We start from the raw sequence: 9,909 nt of genomic DNA, 5'->3' as shown, positions 1-9,909 counted from the left end.
TCCTATCTCCCCGCCCCCCGCCACCTCAGAGCCACCGAGATGAGGATGACGACGGCAACGGAGGAGTACTGAGAGCGCGCGCGTGGCAGCGGCTAAGAGTGGAAAGGGGCGGAGCGGGGCCGCCTCAGGCCAATCCGGAGAGAGCGCGGCTCGCCGGCGATTGGGTTGGCTGCGTCGGAAGTGGGCGTTCGAGAAAGGAGGTAGTGGGAGGGGCGAAGGGGGAAGCCGGCAGGAGCTTCCGGAAAGGAGAGCATTCAGTGTCTTGAGGAGAAGGAGAGAGGGAGGAGCACGGGATGTTCGTCTCCTAGGTAGGTAGGGTGGCGGGAGTCGCTGGGAAGGGGCTTGTCCTTATGGGTGGAGTGGTCTGAGGGGAGGGCGGAGCACCTGCTCTGCCAGTGGAAGGCAGCTTCCTATGTTTCTAGCCTGGTGTTTTGTTTCTCTTCCCTTTCCATCCCCTTTCGCTTTCCATGGAATTGCAGGGTTGGAAGGCACCATGAGGGCCATCTAGTCCAGGGGGTAATTTTTGCCCAATGTGGGACTTGAACTCACGACCCTGAAATTAAGAGTCTCCTGCTCTACGGACTGAGCTATCGGTGTGCCTCGTGCCTCTTCTAATGTTGTTGTTTTTTAAAAAATAATAATAGTAATTTTTATTAGTTTTCAATTACATTCCAATAATAGCCTCATTATAACAATACCAATTTAATGCTGTATTGTTTTTAACACTCGATTGGGAGCCGCCCAGAGTGGCTGGGGAAACTCGGCCAGATGGGCGGGGTATAAATAATAAATTATTATTATCACAATACCAAATTATCGTGTCTCTTCTATTGTTAAGCCTGTGGACGTGGGTTGCTTCTGTGTACTGGTGATACACAAGCCGCTTTAGGAGATGTTAGCTGGGCCTAAAGTGTTCCCTCCCATTGTAAAGAGGGGTAGAGGGAAGAAAGTGGAAAGAAACTCAGCCCAGTCCAGGAATTCGGAGGGCACCAGTTTAGCAAAGGCTGATCCAGCAGGACAATTGATTCAAAACTGCCTGCGGGGATATGTTGGAAAACCTGGTGCTGGAAAGACTTTTGGTTTCATGAGTGGTGAGTTCTTATTAGGAAAGTATTTCACGTATAGCAGGGATGGGGATCCTGTGCCTCCTCTGATGTTTTTGCACTCCAACTCCCATCATCCCTAACATGTTCGTGCTCTGGTGGGTGTGGTGCCCCCCTTGACAGTTGCCTGATGTCACCTGTCAATCATGTGGCATCCCTGTCCCTGCAAACTCTGCTTTTTTGCCCAGGCAGCTTAAAATCAAAACACACTGAGGAGTAACAAATCTTTTACGGGATGTTGTTGTTGTTGTTTAGTCGTTTAGTCATGTCCGACTCTTCGTGACCCCATGGACCAGAGAACGCCAGGCACTTCTGTCTTCCACTGCCTCCCACAGTTTGGTCAAACTCATGTTGGTAGCTTCGAGAACACCATCCAACCATCTCGTCCTCTGTCGTCCCCTTCTCCTTGTGCCCTCCATCTTTCCCAACATCAGGGTCTTTTCCAGGGAGTCTTCTCTTCTCATCAGGTGGCCAAAGTATTGGAGCCTCAGCTTCAGGATCTGTCCTTCCAGTGAGCACTCAGGGCTGATTTCCTTCAGAATGGATAGGTTTGATCTTCTTGCAGTCCATGGGACTCTCAAGAGTCTCCTCCAGCACCATAATTCAAAAGCATCAATTCTTCGGTGATCAGCCTTCTTTATGGTCCAGCTTTCACTTCCATACATCACTACTGGGAAAACCATAGCTTTTACTATACGGACCTTTGTTGGCAAGGTGATGTCTCTACTTTTTAAGATGCTGTCTAGGTTTGTCATTGCTTTTCTCCCAAGAAGCAGACATCTTTTAATTTCATGGCTGCTGTCACCATCTGCGGTGATCATGCAGCCCAAGAAAGTAAAATCTCTCACTGCCTCCATTTCTTCCCCTTCTATTTGCCAGGAGGTGATGGGACCAGTGGCCATGATCTTCGTTTTTTTTGATGTTGAGCTTCAGACCATATTTTGCGCTCTGCTCTTTCACCCTCAATAAAAGGTTCTTTAATTCCTCCTCACTTTCTGCCATCAAGGTTGTGTCATCTGCATATCTGAGGTTGTTGATATTTCTAACTGTAGCTTCTTGTCCTACATAGAGATTTCTCAGGAGACAGATGAGGTGATCAGGCACTCCCATTTCTTTAAGAACTTGCCATAGTTTGCTGTGGTCGACACAGTCAAAGGCTTTTGCATAGTCAATGAAGCAGAAGTAGATGTCTTTCTGGAACTCTCTAGCTTTCTCCATAGTCCAGCGCATGTTTGCAATTTGGTCTCTGGTTCCTCTGCCTCTTCTAAATCCAGCTTGCACTTCTGGGAGTTCTCGGTCCACATACTGCTTGAGCCTACCTTGTAGAATTTTAAGCATAACCTTGCTAGCGTGTGAAATGAGTGCAATTGTGCGGTAGTTGGAGCATTCTTTGGCACTGCCCTTCTTTGGGATTGGGATGTAGACTGATTTTCTCCAATCCTCTGGCCACTGCTGAGTTTTCCAAACTTGCTGGCATATTGAGTGTAACACCTTAACAGCATCATCTTTTAAAATTTTAAATAGTTCAGCTGGAATACCATCACTTCCACTGGCCTTGTAATTTGCAGTGCTTTCTAAGGCCCATTTGACTTCACTCTCCAGGATGTCTGGCTCAAGGTCAGCAACCACACTACCTGGGGTGTACGAGCCATCCATATCTTTCTGGTATAATAAGAGTATTCTTGCCACCTCTTCTTGATGTCTTCTGCTTCTGTTAGGTCCTTACCACTTTTGTCCTTTATTATGGTAATCTTTGTACGAAATGTTCCTTTCATATCTCCAATTTTCTTGAACAGATCTCTGGTTCTTCCCATTCTGTTGTTTTCCTCTATTTCTTTGCATTGCTCATTTAAGAAGGCCTTCTTGTCTCTCCTTGCTATTTTTTGGAAATCTGCATTCAATTTCCTGTATCTTACACTATCTCCCTTGCATTTTGCTTGCCTTCTCTCCCCCGCTATTTGTAAGGCCTCGTTGGACAGCCACTTTGCTTTCTTGCATTTCTTTTTCATTGGGATGGTTTTCATTGCTGCCTCCTGTATAATGTTGCGAGCCTCCATCCATAGTTCTTCAGGCACTCTGTCCAGCAAATCTAAATCCTTAAACCTGTTCCTCACTTCCACTGTGTATTCATAAGGGATTTGGTTTAGATTGTATCTTATCGGCCCAGTGGTTTTTCCTACTTTCTTCAGTTTAAGCTTGAATTTTGCTATAAGAAGCTGATGATCTGAGCCACAGTCAGCTCCAGGTCTTGTTTTTGCTGACTGTATAGAGCTTCTCCATCTTTGGCTGCAGAGAATATAATCAATCTGATTTTGATGTTCCCCATCTGGTGATGTCCATGTGTAGAGTCGTCTCTTGTGTTGTTGGAAAAGCGTGTTTGTGATGACCAGCTTGTTCTCTTGACAAAACTCTATTAGTCTTACGGGATAAGTTTCTCTATATAAATAATAATAAATAACTTATAAAATAAATAGTACAACAGGAAGTTTTATGCAGTCGAAGATGTAGTAAAATACATAGCAATGTAACATGAATAATGTACTGAATAACAAATTTATTAGTCTCTAAGATGTAGCAAGACACTCTTGTTCTTTTGTGTAAGAGGACAAGTCGTACATAAAACAAGTTAGTTAAAAAAATCCTTGCTTAACTACAGGTGTCTATGTGGATATATGTGATGCCCTCTAGTGGCTAAAATATATTCCATAAAGATAAGACAATTTTATATCTGTGGGCTAAGCAAATCCAAGTATAAATGGGCAAAAATAGTCGAAAGCAAAAATCTGCAAAAGGCACCTTGAAGGCATTTTGTCCCTGAGCTCAGGGCAATATCAATTTTGCTCGTAATAAATTAAATTATGAGTGACTGGCCCTAGATCATGAGCAATATAATCCGATGCATGTTGATACTCTGAGTTTAATGGGGCTGTACTCCAAGATTAGCATACATGGCATTGCAGACTCAATGGGTGAGTGGCAATTTGAACATGAACCTATCCCATGCCCACATAAGAAAATGTTACTATAGTCCATAGAAATGGGAGGTGGACAATAATGACATATTGAGTGTGGTTCCATATTGGAGTGGGATCTTAGCTTGGCTCTTTCTAGTACAGATGGAAGTGTTTAAAGGCTCCCAAAGAGATTTATATGCTGCTAATGAACACAGAGTTTCTGCAATAGAAGCTATTCTGCTTGCCTGCCGGCTTTCATAAAATTAATAATATGCTTTCAAAATTACCTTTACAGAAAGAAATTATTAGAAAATTGCTTTGGTCAATATTTCACCAAGTGAGGTGCCTTTCTAACTTTGAAGATGACAACAACACTGTCAGGTAACCAGATCTTTGGCTACAGTTTATTTGTTCCATTAGCAACAAACCTATGTTGTTCCTCTGATTTCCTCCCCCATTTATTTTCTGGATAAAACTTGTGTGCATGGGCCATTTTGCTTGTTGTTCTGGCTGTATAACAAATTACTTGAATACGAAGGCAGTGCTTGGGGTACCTGGTAGTTTGGGATAAAGAGCTGGGCATGGAAGTTTCATAAGAGCTCAGGAGTTCAGCCCCATGAAGCATTATTCTCTTCAAAGGAAACCAGCATATAGGAAGAAGGGGTGGGTGAGAGGGGCCACCAGCCAAAGAAGATACCCTCTCCTGATTTAGAGTAAGGTTTAAATAAGAGTTCCTAATAGGAAGAGTAAAAAGGCTCTGCTAAACTCCTTTTGAGTCCTAGGGTGGGCTAATGTGGCCTAGCACAAGGGAACAAACATATGTTTGCATGGCAATCTTTCTACCTTAGTGCTGGAAGAGGAATTGGCATCTGTTGACAGTGAACTGCAGGCTCTGGAGATCCAGGTACAAGAACTTCTTGAACATCAGCAGGAGCTCATTCAGAAAAAGACAGTGCTAAAGAAGAAGATAAAACAGTTTTCTGACACAGAGAGCGGGAGCAGCAAAGATATTGAACCAGCAGCGGAAGACTGGAACAAGGAAGGTCAGCACTTACTATTTTTAAATCCTTGGGCTTTCACGAAAACTGTTGTCGAACAGTTCAAAACATTACTGCTGCTTACTGTTAAAATAGCATGAGATGTGACTTTGCAGCAAGGCCGTTTCTTGTAGCTTATTTTGAAGGGGTGTGTGTGTAAAGATGTTTTTCATTATTATTATTTTTTAAATGAGCATCTGTTAAATGAGATAAAAGCATTAAGGTTGGCACGGCTGCCGAATAAATATTATACAGATAGCATGACTTCATCTTCCATTGCTTCACTTAAGTTTGCAAATTCTTTCCCAGTACACCTACCTACCATAATTTAGTTTGGCCCACAAATGGCCAATGGAAAGCCTTCCACTCAGCCATGCTCTTGGCTTTTAGCAGGTCTCTTCATATTGGATGGTGGTTACACTGACATACTGGTAGATGTATGTCTCCTGTATTTTCCCTCCACTTCCCAAGAAAGGTTTCGCTTGCTGGTCTTAGGGTTCCTAGTATTCACCCCCAAATGAGCATTTGAATTGCAAGGGGAAGACAGAAATCAGATCCCGGGTAACTCAGGCTGCATTCCTACACACACTTACCTGGGAGTAAGTCACATTGAACTCAGTGGGACTAACTTCTGAGTAGACATAGGTTCATTTGTTGTTCACCACAGACCCATGTACACTCATGCAGGCAACACTTACAATTTAGGGGATTAAAGTCAACTTGGAAGACAATGTTTACTATTACACCTTGGTAGCGGGAGGGAATCCCTTAATGCTTTCTGTGTTCGAATGAACTCCAGTGTTGTTTTTAAATGTACGGCTGCTGTTTCATTTTCACAGATTTTTCATGGTCTGCAAACGTCAGAGATGCATTACAAAACAACTTTAAGCTTCGAAAATTTAGGCCTTTGCAATTGGAAACAATCAATGTTACAATGGGCGGAAGGGATGTTTTCCTTGTCATGCCTACTGGAGGGGGAAAGAGTCTGTGTTACCAGCTGCCAGCAGTATGTTCTGACGGTATGTACTTGTACTTATAAGCAAAATGATATTAGTTAAAGCTGTTCAACTTGGGCCATAACTCGTTGGTTATACAGGGCTACAGGAGGAGGGGTGAATTTGCAAGAGCAAACCATGGTTAAGGCAGTTTTCCTACCTCTCTTGTCCTATTTGCTTTCCAAGGTGACTAGTCCTGCAAATGACGTCCTTTGAGGCTGAGGGCTTAGCTTTTCAAGCTAAATTGTGGTTTTGCTGTATATTTGTAACAGATAACAGATCGTGTTTAGCACTAATCGTGGCCTCAATATGACTGAAGCTAGACATATCTGCCATTAGAAGTGTGTGTGAAGAATCCTGCTATTTGACATGTGCTGAAACAGAACTTTTCCAGTGCCTTGAGATGAGGGGTTATTTTTCATTTCAGGCTTCACACTTGTGATTTGCCCTCTGATCTCACTAATGGAAGACCAGCTAATGATGTTAGAGCAGCTGGAAGTTTCTGCAACTTTACTAAACGCTTCAAGCAGCAAGGTATGGCTGGCTGCCCAGCAAGGTGGATGGCTGCCAAACATGGGCATCAGTCTTTGGCATCTGAGAGAAATGCTGACATGCTTACCTCATATATTAAAAGCTGCGGCCACAAGTCACTGATGTCCCTTCTGCTTATTCGTATGCCTTGTTCAAGTTGCATGTGAAAGGGCAAAAAAATTCTCCGAAATAGAATATTCATGAAAACCCTCTCTAGAATGTTGATATTGAAGGGGTTCACCTGTTCTTTTGTTCTTTTGATATTGAAGGTTCACCTGTTCTTTTGTACACAGTCTCGGTGGGGTTGGGTTCCGTGCTTAATTTCTAGAATGGGATTTGCTGTCCTGGAAAGGTTAACTTTTGACTTAGAATGCGACTTGCTGCCCCCAGGATCCCAGGTATATGGAGCCATGTGATAGGAACTCATTGAGACGAGAAGGGCATTCTGCCTGTCTGCACTAAAGCTTTACAATCTGGATTGGCTATAGCTAGACTACGTATGAATCTTAGATAAACCTCCTTTAAGGCGTCATTCTGATTAGAGCAGGTCAGCCCAGGAATGAGAGCCAGTGGGGACAGAATTGAACTTGAGGCTAGGAGTATTTGATTAAGTTGCATGGTTCAAAAATCTTTTTAAAATATAAAAACCCTATATTTATCATTTGATGCACCATGGCCACAGGTGGTTTTTGAACCTCAGTTTGACAAACGACTGGTGCTTAGATAGACGCATGATGCATGTATACCCAGTTTTGTGGGTTTTGATAAGGCAGAACCGGAAGTTGTTTGCATTACATTTTCTGAAAATTCATAGACAAGCATTCCACATGTTCCTCAGCTGATGAAATTGATCATAGCTTGGGAACATACAGTTTTCACCTTCATACTATGAACAAGTCAGGAGCTTTCTTGATGACTGTAAGGCAGTGAACTTTACTTAAAGCTAGGTTACTTGCTCTGAGTGTTTATGAAAGGTTTTCCTGCCCTTAGCAGAGGTTGTCTGCTGAGATGGGATTCTAGATTTACATATTTGTAGAATTTGTATCCTACCCTTCGTTGCCAAGTGATCTCTGCGTGGGTTGCAACAATAAAAACACACCATAAAATACACCAGTAAGCTTTAAAACCAAATAAGCAGCGTATCTCTGTGCAATTCACATTGTCTGTTCTTCCTTGGTGCAAACAAAGTGCAGGACTGATACAAGTCTTTGAGTTGGCAAGAGAAGTTATCTTATCACTTTGCAGGGGGTACTTAAGAAAGGAAACTGTTGTTTTGACTTTTCTTAAGGTCTTGTTTAAATGGAATGAGGATTTGCCATGGCTGTCACTCAGCTTCTTTAATACTGGCATATGTTGCCATCTTGTTCTTGCTTCTCCTGGCACAATTCCGTAAAGCAGCCCTCCTCCTTCCGACTCAGGCTGATTTGACCCATAAATAGCAGAGTTGTTAGGTGCCCCTAAAGTTTTGTGATGAAATAATAATAATTTCTATACCGCCTTTCATCCGAGGCTAACAGGGCAGTTTACAATATAAAAACACAAAAATATGTAATATAGTAACAAACAAAAACAACACCCCGCAGTTTAAATGGCCACAGATTTTTATAATTAGGCAAAGGCCTGGGAGATTAGAGAAGCGGTTGTTGGTTGTTACGCTGCGTTGCCATTTTGATGTCCCTGGTATGTGTGCCAAACACCCTTTTTTTCTTCCCAAATAGGAACACGTGAAGTGGGTTCATGCTGAAATGCTGTCCCGCAGTTCGCAGCTGAAACTCATTTACGTGACCCCAGAGAAGATTGCGAAAAGCAAGATGTTTATGTCAAAGCTGGAAAAAGCTTACCAAGCAGGAAGGCTTACGCGCATTGCAGTGGATGAGGTTCACTGCTGCAGCCAGTGGGGACACGACTTCAGGCCTGGTATGTCTGTCTAGAAGGAATTTCATCTTACCAGGAAGAGCTTTGACTCTTCTCCACTAGAAACTATTAAGCCTCATTGCTCTTCTCACTTCATTTTTTTAGTTGCATTTATCAGTTCCATGTGGCCAAGGTTCTTTCTCCCTCCCTGGACCACATCTGTCACACTGCTGCAGTATCCTGCCACATGGAAATATTGGGGGGGGGGACTGCTTTTAAAAAGTGTTGTGTTTTTTTTTTAAAGGGTGATCGATTTCTGCAGTGTTGAGATTTGCCTAGTTCATAACTGCAAAATTATTTTGTCACTTACAAGTAGCTTAAGCAGAGCTAGACCGATTATAGTGGCAGCCAATATTAGGGGTTTTATTTATATAATCTTTAAAATATTCCTGCTTTTTTGTCTTCCACTTCTGTTCAGATTACAAGCTGCTTGGTATCTTAAAGCGGCAGTTTCCTAATGCTCCATTGATTGGGTTGACAGCGACGGCAACAAGCCACGTTCTGCATGATGCTCAGAAAATTCTTTGCGTTCAGAAGTGCATCACTTTCACGGCATCATTTAATCGGCCCAACCTATATTATGAGGTATCCCTGTTGAGTGTGTTCTTGCCTTTGGGAAGATAGCCTTTTCTAGAAATATTTGAGAAGCTCGCTAAGAAACCAAACATGGCTGTGTAGAATTTAAGCTAGTTTCATCACATTCATAGAAAGTTTGAGTTGTAACTCCACCATTCTTGTACTGGAGGGAGTCATGAATTCTGGACAATTTCGCACTAGACTATCTTATTTATAAACTTTCATTGTTACAGTTGCTTGCTTTTGTTGTAAGTCATGTTGGGCACATTCATGCTTTTCTACAAAACTTACCAATTCAATTTCTTAAATACTACTGTAATGTTGGGAATCAAAAGGCAGAGTCTGGAATGATGTGTTGCTTTTCAGAAGTGTATATAAATATGGATCTGGGTGCATTGTAGCAAAATAACTCAGTCATACCCGCATAGTCTGAGTATAATATGGAAATATGCAGATTTGCCCAGATCACTTCTTTGCTTCCAAGACCAGATGAGCTAAGAACTTGGACTTCCGAGTTGAGACCTTCTTTAAAAAAGAAAACAAGGGGTTTGGGGCGTGATGCACTGTAGACCATTGGTGGGGAGATGTGGCTGCCTGGATATTGCTCCCATCATCCCAGGACATTGGTCATGCTGACAAGGGTGGCTGGGAAATGGGATTTGATGTTTGCAGAACACTGAGTTAAGGTGGCCTCAACCAATCATAGCAGGGAATGTTTCTATTCCAAAATGTATACAAGGCTAAAATCACTTAGCAGTTTTCTGAAGAGATGAAAAATTTAATTTGTATATGTGTGCTA

The 9,909-nt window shown here is 42.6% G+C and overlaps 1 protein-coding gene across 2 annotated transcripts in view; it reads left to right on the top strand.

The window, feature by feature from the left end:
- The window catches only part of RECQL (RecQ like helicase), a 64,182-nt gene that overhangs the window by 48,904 nt on the left and 5,369 nt on the right, over positions 1-9,909 (top strand). The window contains exons 1-7 of one of the 2 annotated variants that reach the window (XM_083402048.1): positions 236-308; positions 4,353-4,438; positions 4,906-5,100; positions 5,934-6,113; positions 6,517-6,623; positions 8,339-8,537; positions 8,953-9,119. In XM_083402048.1, the coding sequence (XP_083258174.1) occupies positions 4,420-4,438; positions 4,906-5,100; positions 5,934-6,113; positions 6,517-6,623; positions 8,339-8,537; positions 8,953-9,119 (867 nt within the window). In that variant the 5' untranslated portion in view covers positions 236-308; positions 4,353-4,419. Of the gene's footprint in view, positions 1-235; positions 309-4,351; positions 4,439-4,905; positions 5,101-5,933; positions 6,114-6,516; positions 6,624-8,338; positions 8,538-8,952; positions 9,120-9,909 lie in introns of those variants that run through there. The other variant, XM_083402049.1, reaches the window with a different exon arrangement.

This window comes from Podarcis tiliguerta (assembly GCF_965153285.1).
Source record: "Podarcis tiliguerta genome assembly, chromosome: 10".
NCBI lineage: Eukaryota > Metazoa > Chordata > Lepidosauria > Squamata > Lacertidae > Podarcis > Podarcis tiliguerta.
The sequence above is the reverse complement of the archived record's forward strand: the minus strand, read 5'-3'. Positions and strand labels throughout refer to the sequence as shown.